This window comes from Mus caroli, unplaced genomic scaffold (genome assembly GCF_978045245.1).
Source record: "Mus caroli unplaced genomic scaffold, Mus_caroli_1 scaffold_7, whole genome shotgun sequence".
In the NCBI taxonomy this organism is placed as follows: domain Eukaryota; kingdom Metazoa; phylum Chordata; class Mammalia; order Rodentia; family Muridae; genus Mus; species Mus caroli.
Genome location: NW_028227262.1, coordinates 11,790,578 through 11,804,160, shown reverse-complemented (window position 1 = coordinate 11,804,160; position 13,583 = coordinate 11,790,578). Strand labels below are relative to the sequence as shown.

The following is a 13,583-nucleotide window of genomic DNA, read 5'->3' as shown; positions in this document are numbered from 1 at the left end:
TTGAAGACCACATATCTATTTATAGCATATCTGAACAAGCAAGAGTTGCATGTTTTAAGCTATTTATTATCTGTTCAACCTAGGAGGTATATTTATGTGATGATATAGACTAGTATCTGACATGTCCATAAGTTTGACTGTCTGACTATTAACTTGTATTTCTTAAATACCCTATACAGATTTTAATAGCTTTAAAAGGCCTGGAACTAAAACTTGCATTTTCAAATGAGTTGCAAAGGTCCAATACCTTATACAAGAGTTGAAAATAGGTATGCATAATAAGTTGTAACAAAAATAACCTTAAAATTTGTATCAATAAACAAAGATTTGTACCAATAAAACATTAAAACATGTATTAGTATACAATAATCCATGTCAGTGTAAACAAAAATAACCTCATTTTGAGAATAATAATAGTTCTAAATTGAAGAGTAGATTCAATAATCTACCCTTTTTCTATTATCCCTGTAATATTCCTATATTCCCTCCTTTTTCTTCTCAAGCCTCTTTCCTTTTCTCTATGTATGTGAATGCATATATGTGTGTATGTGTTTCCGTGTGTCTCTCTGTGTGTACATACATGTTTATGTGTATATGTGTGTGTTTGCATGTGTGTTTGCACCAATCGAGGTATTCAAGGAGAACATGAAACTGGTAAGCTGGTGTCTAGGTGTCTATGGAACATTTGATTATTATTGTTTTTTTTTTTTTTTTGGTTTTTATTTTTCGAGGCAAGGTTTATCTGTGTATCATTGGTTGTCCTGGAACTTGCTCTGTAGACCAGGCTGGCTTCAAACTCACAGAGATCCACCTGCCTCTGCTTCCCAAGTGCTGGGATTAGAGGAGTGTGCCACCACTGTCCAGCCACTTTGGGAAGAAAAAGGTTTATTGATTGTAGTTCATCATGGAGGGATAGCAGGGTAGGAACTTGTACTGGCTGGTTTTGTGTGTCAACTTGACACAGGCTGGAGTTATCACAGAGAAAGGAGCTTCAGTTGGGGAAGAGCCTCCATGAGATCCAGCTGTGGGGCATTTTCTCAATTAGTGATCAAGGGGAGAGGGACCATTGTGGGTGGTGCCATCCCTGGGCTGGTAGTCTTTGGTTCTATAAGAAAGCAAGCCGGGCGTGGTGGCGCACGCCTTTAATCCCAGCACTCGGGAGGCAGAGGTAGGCAGATTTCTGAGTTCGAGGCCAGCCTGGTCTACAGTGTGAGTTCCAGGACAGCCAAGGCTACACAGAGAAACCCTGCCTCAAAAAGCCAAAAAAAAAAAAAAAAAAAAAAAAAAGAAAGCAAGCTGAGCAAGCCAGGGGGAGCAAGCCAGTAAAGAACATCCCTCCATGGCCTCTGCATCAGCTCCTGCTTCCTGCCCTGCTTGAGTTCCAGTCCTGACTCCCTTTGGTGATCATCAGCAATGTGGAAAGTGTAAGTTGAATAAACCCTTTCCTCCCCAACTTGCTTCTTGGTCATGATGTTTGTGCAGGAATAGAAACCCTGACTAAGACAGAACTCAAGCAGGAACTTCTAGTAGAAACCATAGAGGAATGCTGCTGGCTGGTTCCCTCATGCCCATGTTTAACCAGGTTTCTTATATAGCCCAGAATGATCTACCTAGGGAATGGTCCCACCCACGGTGGACTGAGCCCTCCTACATCAACTAACAATCCAGACACTCTGCCATAGACCTGCCTACAAGCCAGTCTGGTCTGGGAAATCCATTAATTGAGATTCCCTCCTCAGGTAACTATAGTCTGGGCAATGTTGACAGTTAAAGTTAAGTAGGCCATGATTACTTGTAAACAGCAATTTGGGGGAAATACCTAAACAGATATGATTTCAAGGTGCAAATATGTGAATTTCTATTAAAAAGAATAGTGATTCCCAATAGGCCATTTAAAACCTCTTTGTTGGAAATATCAGGTGTCAGAGATAATATGAAGTCACAAATTTTAGGATCTACGAGCTGACGTCCTCATAAGATCTTATTCATAATCTATTATGTAGGATATTTTCATGGAGGTTACACTTTGAAGTGGTTGGTCCTGAGAGAGGTGATGAATTACCCTGAATTCATGGTAAAGAATAATAGGGCTTTCCTGAAATGAGATTTTCATGGGGTACTGTGTGGTCAGGACAGGTTATTCAGTGCTGTGTGGTGGCCATATATCCCATTGGTACAGACATTATGTGATCATTAATTTCCACCAGCATGCTTCTGAGTTATTTCTAGGGTTTTAAAAAAAAAGCCTAAATAGACTTTATTATTATTGCTAACCCTACTCTGGAGCATTTAAATAGGAGTTATGCTATTTCACAGAATTAATTCTATGTAGGTCTGTTACAGTATGTAAACTAGCTTGCAGAACCTGCAGCAGAGAAGGCGGCTCCGTGAATGGTACACACTGGTGGATAGCATTGGGAGAGGCGTAACTTAGGGAGCTCCATCAAGTTCCATTGTGCATTCTTTTATCAAGAGGGAAGTGTTACAGAGGTTTTCTCTGAAGAAGAATCCGTCAGACCTTTTCAAAGGACTGAGTGTTGAATCTTTACACAACAGGGTGCCAGATCCATCCATTTGGATTTCTCTGTGGTCTACTGACTCCTTCTTTCTTTCCTTTTTTTTCTCTTCTCCTTCCTTCCTTCCTTCCTTCCTTCCTTCCTTCCTTCCTTCCTTCCTTCCTTCCTTCCTTCCTTCTTTTTCTGAGATAAGAGTCTCTCTGTATAGCCCTGGCCGGCCTGGAACTCCATCTGTTGCATTAAACTCACAGAGATCTGTCTGTCCCTGCGTCCCTAGTAATGGAAAATCCTTCCTGGCCGCTTCAATGGATTTAGGACCTTGGGGAAGTATTTTTCCTAGGGCACATTTGTTGGAAGATTGCATATTTAGGCTAGGGTTGTGGGCAGGTGGTAGAGTACTAGCCTGGCATACCAACCTGCAGCATCAAGGCAAAGCCACATTAGCAACAAATCCTACGTGTTTGGAAATCCAAACTGGCTTAGGAATTCTGTTTCTAACTATTTATCTGGTCCCTGGAAAATTAGCAATATTTAAATTGGTCACTTATCTTGATGAAGGTTGGACTTAGAAGTTATTATCTGCTAAAGATGCGTTCAATTCTTTAGACTGCAGCTGTCTTTGCAGCAAGTTTTGAAGTAGCTACCTTCTTTTCAACACATTAGGTCTTTCTGTAGTCAGTGCTAGCCCTTTGCTTTCTGAGGTACATGCTTGTAAAACGTGCAAATTACAGATAATCAATCTTCCTGAGAAATGGAAATTTACAGTTACATTTTTCATTAAATACACTTTTTGAGGCTGCTGGTAGGGGTGCGTGTGTGTACTCGATATTGGAAAGCCTGGCCTTAGGTAACTGATTGCAGATTTACAGACGGATGAATGGTAACGGCATGGCCTTTAGTCTGCAAGGAGTCATTGTGGTCCTCCTTCAATCTTCGAGCTTACATATTCCGCAGCCGGTCCTGCTTGACACTGCTCAGCACACCTGTGTCTCTTGTATGATTGGGCTGAGGCCAGGACAAGCGGTCAGTGCTGCTTCTCCTGTTGAGGCAGTGATGGTATCCTGGGCAGCTGCTGTGACATCTTGTTTGGCCAGCTGGTAAATGCTGCTATTTTTCTAGTTTATTATTTATTTACAGACAAGGTCTCACATACCTCAGGACCAGAGAAAGGCCTTAAAGTCTTGACCCTCCTTGTCTGCCTGCACACTCCGAGTGCTGGGATGCCAGGCTTGTGCCACCATGGCTGGTTTTTTGGGTTACTCAGATGGAACCCAGACCTTCACACCTGTTAAACATGAGATACATCTCTGTCCTGTCCTCATTTGGGGCACTGGTGTTGACTGGCTCCTGTCTGCTGTCCTAGATTGATCTTCCGGTCTCTGCTCAGCTGAGAGCCATTAACACAGTAATCTTTCTGTTCCAGTCACCTAGGTAAGTTTTCATTATATATTTTCAAGTGAAAGGTCTAGTAAAAGCCATGGAAGCAATTGGGGAAATGCTGGTCGAAAGCATTGATCTTCCCCAGGTAAGTTGTTTCATATTGTGCTTTTCCAGCCTTCCTCACGTCTGCCTCGCGGCTCTCCTGTGTTTCTTTAGGGTGGCGCCCCCTTGTGATGCCTTGTTAGGATGTGTTTCTCACATCTCTTACACAGCACCTGCACTCTGGACGCGCTAAGTCTGCGACCCTTTAATGCAGTTCCCCGTGCTGTGGTGATCCCCAGCCACAAGATTACTTTCATTGCTACTATCTAACTGTAGTCTTGCAACTGTTATGAACCTTGTAAGTAACTGTCATGAGTCTTGTAAAAACTGTTAGGATATTGTAAATATCTGTGTTTTCCGATGGTCTTAGGTGACCCTCATGCTGAGAACTGCTGTGCTAAATGGCGAAATGGTGCTGTTCACAGGCCCTCTATGTAACCCTCACTCTGCTTAGGAGCTGTGGTTCTATCTGTATAACCAATGCTACTGCTCTCTCTGGGGAGGTCACTGAAGGAGCAGTCCTAAGGATCCTGGGAACAACTGGATCTGAAATGGCCGACCCCACAACTATATGGAAAATGCCAGAATAGAACACCAGGGTTTTTCAGTGCCCAGAACACCCTTCTGTTAACCACTGATGATTGAACAGGCAGAGCAGCAATAGCTGGGGATGGAGAGGAGGATGAGGTCTCAGGGACGATTGGAGGATGAGGAAGGGAGGAGGAACACGTCAAGCTCAAAGATGCTGACAGGCTGGGGTTACCTTGTGATGTGACCCCGGGGTAACTTCTACTTGACAATATTCTGAAAGTGCTATAACCCATCTAAGTATGGTTACGAAACACACCAGAAATGCCAGCTTCATGGGAGAGGACAGACAAGATTGCCACAGAGGCAGAGCTGGGAGATCAAGTCAGCCTTTATCTTGGCACTAACCATTTAAGTTTGATTATTAGAAGGATATACAATACAGATTTATTCCTCACCAGATTTGGATTGATATCTGTAGGTGAAAGTGTGCTCTATAGAAATTTGAGGTTAGGTGCCAACAGCTGCAGACCTGTATCCTTAGAAAGGTCCCTCTGGGTTGTAGCGGTTTGTGCTGCCTGGTTGTAGGGGGTTTGGGTTCTCATCATTTGGATCCTTATGACCAGATTAACAGCAGAGGAGTAGCAGATCTGCCTAGAGCCAGAAAGTCCACAGGTGCCCTTGAACCCCTGCCTCCAAGTCTGATAGGTGGGACGCTCTTGGCGGAAGACTCCTGATGGATCTCACCTGCCCTCAGCTAAGGATGGGGCTTACAAGGCAGTTACTGATCTCTGTATTTTGGGGATAGCAACTGGGCAAGGTGAGCTCTTCTCATTTACTGTGGAATTTGAGTCTGACGTTAGCAGTAGCATCCTGGTGTCTTAGTTTCTAGCCGAACTTTTTCAAGGTGAAGGTCAACTGATTAGATATGATCATGAAATACTTTACCAGTTTCAGAGACCGATAGCAACACTAACTCGTGAGAATAGAGACGGTACAAGCATTTATTGGTGAGCTGTTTCTGAGTTGACCACCTGCACAGCTGGGAGGGTGTGGCCGGTTCCTGGGAGGATACAAATTAGACTTGAAAACAATACCAAAATAGCAGACAGCTGGGTGAGTCCAGCTAGGAAGGGAGCTTGGGAACATGAGCTAGCGTTAAAATGTGCAAGTGTGTGTCAGCAAGCAACAAACTCGAGACAGCACCAGAAGCAGGTTTAGGGGGGAACAGTTAGAATTAGAAGAATATGGGAAATTTGATATTTCATTTATTCCACTTTGGGAGGGTGCTGTGTCAAACAAAGCATCGTGATTCAGTTTTGACTCTTAGGAACAAAGGCTAAGTGGACAGGTTTCTCATCCTGTCCGGTTGTTATTTCACATCGTGTGGGTTAGGGATCCTGTGAGGGCCCCAGACAAACAGAATAAAAGTGCCAGTGAGGCTAGAACCTCCCTGTGTTCGTTGAGACTGGAACCAGAAAAAGAAAAGTAAGAGACATGCACTTGAGAACAAATTAATATCCGACCAAGGGGCCTGAACGTCACCAGCGAGATAATCTGAGGAACACGGTGGCGTTTTCTTCACCGGAGCGTGAGCTGAGGAGCAGTGCTGCCTTCCAATTAGTTTCGTGTCTGTTCTCCCCAAAGACGTGTGAACTTGAAACCCCTCTTGGCCTCCGAAGCAGAAGATCCTATGGTCCTGATGAGAGTGTGTGTATTAGACTCTTTTCTCCTGGCAAGGAGACGCTAAAGGGTACTTGGATGAAAAATTAAAAGTTATGAAGGACGTAACAAAGGCCAATCAGTCCTTCCTTTTCCCCAGACCCTATAATACGAGAACAGGGGTTATTTGACGAAATTAAAGAGTAGCAAATGAAGTGCTAATAAAACGAGATAGTCACTTATATAATTCATTGCCATGGGAGGTCACAGAGGCAAATTCTGTGGCTGGATTAAATATGGGGCTGGGTAATTTTATGGCCATTAATGGTATTTTTAGCAGCCAAAGCTGGTACGGGGAGAGGTAATTTCTGTTATATTCTCCAGTAGATGTTTCACAGGGACCTGTAGCAAAGAGCATCATGCGTGTGAGCACAGCCTCATGGGTTCCAACTTCAGCTGCAGAGCATCGGAGGGAACTTTAAAAGGAGACTGTGCCCAGGTTTCCGTCTGGGTGCCTGTCATTTTTCTCTTCTGCAGATCCAAAGTCATTTGTGACCTGGGGAGGATAGGAGAAGAAGGCTTCTGGACTTGGAGAAGTCCTCCTTTTACTTGAATGCCATCCAGGGTCCTGTACTTTGCTTGAGACTTTAAAGACCCATTGGAGGTACAACGTGTTGAACATTGTCAGTGTTATTCCAAGTGAAGGGGTGGGACTGGAAGCAGCTGGCAAAGTCACCTCGAAGAACAGAGCACAAAGAATGTGCAACTTGTAAACCTTAGAAAGGATTCCCAGAGAAAGGGACCACCCGTCCTCTGCCCTCCCCTTGAGTCCTCTCTCCTTCCCTTTTCTTTCTTTTCCTTTTTGACACAGGTCTCAAGTAGCCCAGGCTAGCCTTGAATCTTCTGTTTTGTCTGAGGATGACCTTATACCCTTCTGTTCTCCCAGGTCTAGAATTACAAGTGTATGCACTGTGGCTAGTTTATGTGGCTTTCTGCCTGCTAGTCAAGTCAAGGCCTTGGGCCAACTGAGCTCTGTTCTTGGTTCCGGAAATGAGTCTTTGTGGGTGGGGGTTCATTGTTTATACAAGGTAAGGGAGGACCTTCTAGGTAGAAGGAAGAAACAGGACACAAGATCCAGAGACAGCATAAAACACCAACTTGGGAAACTGCTGGTTGTTTAGGGACACTGGAGCCCAGTGTTTGGGGGAGGGAACCGGAGGAACGGCTCTCTAGAGGAAAGCAGAGGGTTGGTTGGTGGACCCTTGAGGTTTGTTTGAGAGCTCCCACCAACTGTAGGTCTGAGGAGTGGAGAGGAGTGAGGGCCTTGAGGGAAGAGCCCTGCGTTGGCTGGCTTCAGCTTCTGGCCATGAGCCTTACGATTCTATACAACTCTTGGCTCCAGTGCGTCAATCAGTTCTGCTGTTCCGAAAACAGTCTTTACCATGCACTCAGTCACCTGTAGTGGTGGTCAGTTGGCCAGGTTTTTTATTTTTTTAATTTTGATTTTAATTTTTGATTTTAATCTTTTAAACCTCCCCTACCTTTGGGTGGAGCTAGGTTCTTCTAGGTCTTAAAAGAGTTGTGTGCATCCTCGTCTCTATTTAATCCTGCTGTCCGGGGCTCTGCCTTGAATCCACTCTCTCTTTGGTAGGGATAAGGGGTAAGAGGCTGCCTGACCCAGGCATCTGTTTTCTCTCGAGTTGGCTTCGCAAAGAAGCAAGACAAAGTGATATTTTAAGGAGCAGAACAGATGGATGGAAATGTTGAAAATCTGCTTTATTAAATGATTTCAGCTGACAAAATAATTTAATCAGAAATGAAAAACACACCATCCGAACGTGGTCCCTACTTTAGTGATATTGAATGATAGTGCTCCTATAGCTCGTTCTTACCCAGACTTTGAGTTTCTACCCTGTTAATATTGGTACGTGTAGGAATCCACACATTTGGAAATGAGGGGAGGGGAGTAGTTTTGATGAAGACCTACTAATTGTCCTGGTGGTCCCAGATCTCATCTTTGTGATGAGTGAATTCTTTAGGATTGTGTTAGTAATGAGTGTGATGGCCATCAGGTGTGGGTCTTAGTGTAAAAGGGTTGATGAAGAACCGTTGTGTGCATGTCTGTGAGGGCATCTCAGAGGGAGGTAGATCATAAAGTCTCTGACCGAATGAATGAATGAGTGAGTGAACTCATTCATTCCCTTGATGGACTCAAAATTCATAGGATGGAATTAATGACAGGTAGTAAACGGTACAGGTGGGTCTCCCTGAAGGAAGTGGGTCACTGGCAGCATTGCATCCCGCTGTGCTCCCTCACTTTTTCTCTTCCTTTCTTTGACTGTGGGGGGTGTGTGTGTCCACATAGCTAGGTATAGAAGTCAGAGGACATAGCTCCAGAATCCACCCTCCTTTCCTACCATGTGTGTACCAGGCATTGAGCTTTGGTTGTCAGGGTTGGTAGCAGGCCTATCCTTACCCTCCGAACCGTTATAACAGCTGCCGTCCCTTTTCTCGGTTATACTTTCTCTGCTTCCTCCTTGACCACAAGGTGAACACTTTTTGTTGTTGTTGTTGTTACAAGATCCCCCTGAAACCCTGTTATTTCCAAATACACAGAGACACGTGACCATGTGCCAGAGTAAATCCTCCTTCACTTAGGTCCTTTCTAATAAGTAGTTAGGCAGAGACAGTTTGTGTGGCGATTGTCTTTTAAGACTCTTTTTAAAGACCACGAGGTTCCTGGGGAGGGACAGTGATGTAGAGACGAGGTCATCTACAGCAGGTCACCAGATGGACATCTAGCTTTCCTGGAGGCCCCCTGGGTGGAGTTGATAGTCATGGGCACCAGACCCTGGACTCCCAAGAGGGAGACCACGACTCACACTGAACTATGTACAGGAAGCAGTTCTCCCGCTACTGAGGAATCCCATCCACATTCTGTGGTAGAGACGCATCCAAGTGCTGTGTCTTCCGGAGAGCTCGCTGACCTTCCACGGGGGTCCACTGGCTGTGTATAGCAAGGCTCAAACAAAATTGACAACACAGTTTGGGTCGCACTGAAGCAGTAGTGCCAGAGAGATATCTCTTGCAGCTTTGGGTGGGATTTTTTTTTTTCTTCCCTGGTTTTGAATGCCTGCTACACTGTTATTTGTAGTACATTTTGAAAAATTCTCTTTTGATGGGCTGCTTCCTGTCAGCATCTAGCAGATATTAATCTTGTCGGTAAGTGGGTGGTGATCAAAGATGCCTTTAAGTATTCACTAATTCACTTAAGAATTTATTAATCATTTGCTCTCCTGGACTAGACACTCACAATTACCCAGTCTTCTCTGTCAGAGGGGAGACGTGTGTGCCAGGGAGGGCACACCTACTGCTGTGCTTGTGTGTGTAATTAATCAATACAGCCTCTTGTAGTTTCAGATGCATTTGATTTTGCATGAAGTATACCTTGTGATGACCAGGCTTTCTACAAGGTTGTGTATTTGTTATTGTCCAAATTATCATTTTGTGTACGTGTATGGTCAGGTTTGTGTCTGTCACAGTGTGTGCGCAGGCCAAAGGGCAACACTTGTAATAGTTTCGCTCTTCTCACCACTATATTGGCTCTAGGGATTGAAGTCAGGTTTATCAGGCATACAATGCAGATGCTTTACTGACTGAGCCATCCTGCCGCTCCCAAACCCATGTGTTTTAAAAGATGACTGATAATGAACGAAGCTTTGCCCTTGCACTAGAAATGACAGCGGAGCCCTGAAAACTTACAGGTGTCGCTCTTTCCTTTGTAGATCTTAGCTGGGTCTCCAAAGTTCAAGTGAATCACGCGGCCGTGCTGAGGCGGGCCCAGCAGATCCAGGCTCGCAGAAGCGTGAAGAAGGAATGGCAGGTACGGGTCCTCATGAGCATTCTGTCCCGACCCTCCCATGCACGCCCCTTCCCTCGAGGCCACAGTATTGAATTTCGCTCAAGATGCATCTAGACTTAAGTGATTGCAGCTGTCCGTAGCTTATTTTAATAATTCATATATGATGATGATGGGTTGGAGAAAGATAACGCATTTACCCAAACAAGTTAAGAATCTTATCATTCTTGAGTGGCCAAACCGCAAATGAATTTGAGGCATCTTTATTCATGAGCGAATTAAATCGCATCTTTCCGAGACACATTTATTATTATTCTTAGACTGCTTTCTTTGGCTATCTTCTATTTAATTTTCAAGCCGTAAACACCTATACCTGGTGTGTCCACTGTTGAGGCCCGAGGTAGGAGAGTTTACCTATTTCTTTTCATAGATCACTTTTCAAAATTCTAAAACTGACATTTGGTGGCGTTCTTCCAGTCAGCACATTCCTTAGTGTACTGCAGTCACAGATGTGCTGTGCAGGCCTAAAAGGACTTCAGAGTTCATTTCACAAGAGAGAAAGAACGTGGTGACGGAGGTCTCTAAAGCGACATGTCCCATCTGCCCATCCTGGTTGAAAAGATAAAAGGAAATTTTTTTTAGAGTGAGTTAGAGACTATGAGGGTTGGACTAAAAAACAAGGGACTTAGAGATTTCAGAAAATACTGCATCACCTTGGGTCCTTGGAAAGAAGGTGAACTCACAAATGTTGTGTCTTATGTTCCACACTGGCTGGCTCTTTACAGATGAGCTGGAGGCGTGAGTAACTGCAGGAGCGAGTGGAGGCTTCAGTTGGAGTTTCTGATAAAAATAGACCAAGTCTGCTCTTTTGTTCTATTCTGGCTAATGTTCATCTTGATTGCCATTCCTTTAAAAATAATTTAAAATTGAAATTGTTTCTGTGTGTCCACATGTGTGTGCATGTGTGTGTATGTATGTGTGTGCATGTGTTGTGTGCCATGTGCACCCTGGACCACACACGGAAGTAGAGGAGAACTGGTCGGAGTTGGTTCTCCCCTTTTATTGTGTGTACTCTGGGGCTAGAACTCAGGTCTTCAGGTTTGGCAGCAAGCTCCTTTCCCTGCTGAGCCATCTTGCTGGCCTCCGTTGGTCAATTTTGAGCTCCTTTTATACGCTGTATCAGAAAGCGCCTTACCGTAGCATTGCCACTGGCTGTGAACCCTCCCATTTCTCTCTTGTTTCTCTCCTCTCTAACTGGGTTCAAGGTGAATTTTCTTTTTGATTTCCCTTGCTTTTCCTTCTTTTCTAGGCTGCGTGGCTCCTGAAAGCTGTCACGTTTATAGATCTTACCACGCTTTCTGGCGATGACACGTTTTCCAACGTTCAACGACTCTGTTACAAAGCCAAATATCCAATCCGGGCAGACCTCTTAAAAGCTTTAAATATGGATGACAAAGGTGAGGCTGTGCACAGTGCACGTGGGCTTACCTGCTCGCAGCTCACCCTGGAGCTCGGGGGCTGATGGTCACCTGCTGCTGTGCTGTGGTAATCCCTGGTACACCTCTGCTTCTGTGTGTGCAGACAGGCCAAAGCTAAAGAGCCACCAAGCCCTGTTTCCAGATCAGGTTCTGCACCTATGAATTGAAGTTGTTGGTGGAGCGTTTCCTCAGTTCTTCAGTTTGTGATCATTTCTGTCTAGTGGCTCTGAATTACAGGCTTGGATTCCCTAGCTGTGAGAGAAAAGGCTGGTCTTGTCACTTAATGAGCACATCACAGATTAAGTCAAAGAAATGCATTTGCAAATAAAATGCAAATGGGAAGTACTGTGTATTACAATAGAATTTAAAACAAATCAAAACAAACAAAGAAACAAAAATAACTCCTATCACTCTCTTAGTGTACACAAGAGAAACTGTTGAAAAACTGCCTTGAGTTTTGAGCTTTCAAACTTGAAAGGTGGAGGAGACAGGCTAGTGGTGGTTGGGGCATCAAGTAGGGTGGCAGGGGTGGAGGTAGTGTCTGTTTTCTAAGTGAGAAAACCAAGACCTGGGGCCCCGGGAGGTATTGCCAGGGTCACAGGTGTAGTCACTTGCCGGGCCAGTTTTGGGAGGCAGATATCCTCTGCGTAGATATGTGCTTCCTGGCTCTGCAGTGCCAGCTGCTGTGCCTGCAGGGAAAGTCTTTGAGCTAGCCCAGTGCAGGCATCACAGACAGTCCGTGGGCTCTCAGTCGACCTAAGCAACTCCATAGCTTTTGAAAGCATTATTACATTTCTTTCCAGTTGACACTAGAACATTACCTTATTAGAGCCAGAGATGTAACTCGGTGTTGAGTGCTCAAGGCCTCGGTTTCCATCCCCAGGGCTCTACAACAAAACACAAACACCTGTCTTTTCCCCTTTACTGCAGCCATGTGGGGCAAGCATTTGTCCCTCTCATTTGCTCTCTGCCAGTGTTGTCCCAGAAATGATAACTGAAGGTGTGGCGTGCGAGCCGAGCTCCACTTAAACTAGGCTGCTGTGCTTCCTACATAGGCATCACCACAGCTGCAGTCTGCGTTTATCCCGCCCGGGTGTGCGACGCTGTGAAGGCGCTGAAGGCTGCAGGCTGCAGCATCCCTGTGGCCTCAGGTAAGACTTTTACTCTTGTGATTTTTCAACATAGCTCAAGTTTTTTTTTTGTTTTTTTTTTTTAGCTCAGTTGAGCATGGATTATCCCCCATAAATTTATACTGTGATTGCATTAATTTCATAGGCTTAGTTGTGTTGATTTGTGATTTTTAATGTGTGCTAAGTTTATGTAGTAAATTTATGTAGATATTAAAGTAAGCATGATGTCACACATGTAGAGCCCTATCTCTTCAGGAGCTCAGGGGGAGGACTTCTGAGTTTGAGGCCAGTCTGGGCCATGTAGTAAGATCTCAAAATCAAAGAGACAAATACCACCAACTCTAAACCTTGACACATTAAGTCCTAAAAGTATAGAACCATGTCTTGGTTTTTATGATGGCCATCAGATTTATAGTCACGGTGTTGGTTGTGTCATGCACACACAAGTCTCTGCATTCCGTCGCATGTGTGTGGCTTATGATACTGAGCAGAGAATGCTTCCCTCAGCCAAGGCTGGGGCTGCACAGTAAGGATCATCCCAGCAGAGGTGATGGGTGCACTGGGCATTGAGAAGGGAGGGGAAGCTGACATCTGCTAAGGCAGGGATTGATAGTGACATGGAAGCTAGCATAGGGAAAGGCACAGAAACAGAGCAGGGAATGGATAGTCCAGTTGTGGACAGGCAGCCTTGCGAGGGGAGGCTGGGCAGGATGCTAACGGCTGGTGGCCTGGGCTCTATTCTGATGGCGGTGTCAGTTCTGGACGGTTTTAAACAGAGCATGACACATTCAGCCTCAAGGTGATGAATTAGCTGATGTCAAAACCAAAAACAAACCTAGGAAGTACAGAGTAAGCGAGGGTGAAAACCAGGGCCCTAAAACCCAGAAGGGCCACTAGTGAGGTAAAGGTGCCTGTTGCCAAGGCTGGC

The 13,583-nt window shown here is 44.8% G+C and overlaps 1 protein-coding gene across 1 annotated transcript in view; it reads left to right on the top strand.

Annotated features, from left to right (window-relative positions):
- Dera (deoxyribose-phosphate aldolase) overlaps positions 1-13,583 on the top strand; it is an 80,493-nt gene that overhangs the window by 13,054 nt on the left and 53,856 nt on the right. Inside the window, exons 2-4 of the mRNA XM_021164758.2 lie at positions 9,974-10,071; positions 11,357-11,504; positions 12,581-12,676. Coding sequence (XP_021020417.1) covers positions 9,974-10,071; positions 11,357-11,504; positions 12,581-12,676 — 342 coding nt within the window. The remainder of the gene's footprint in view (positions 1-9,973; positions 10,072-11,356; positions 11,505-12,580; positions 12,677-13,583) is intronic.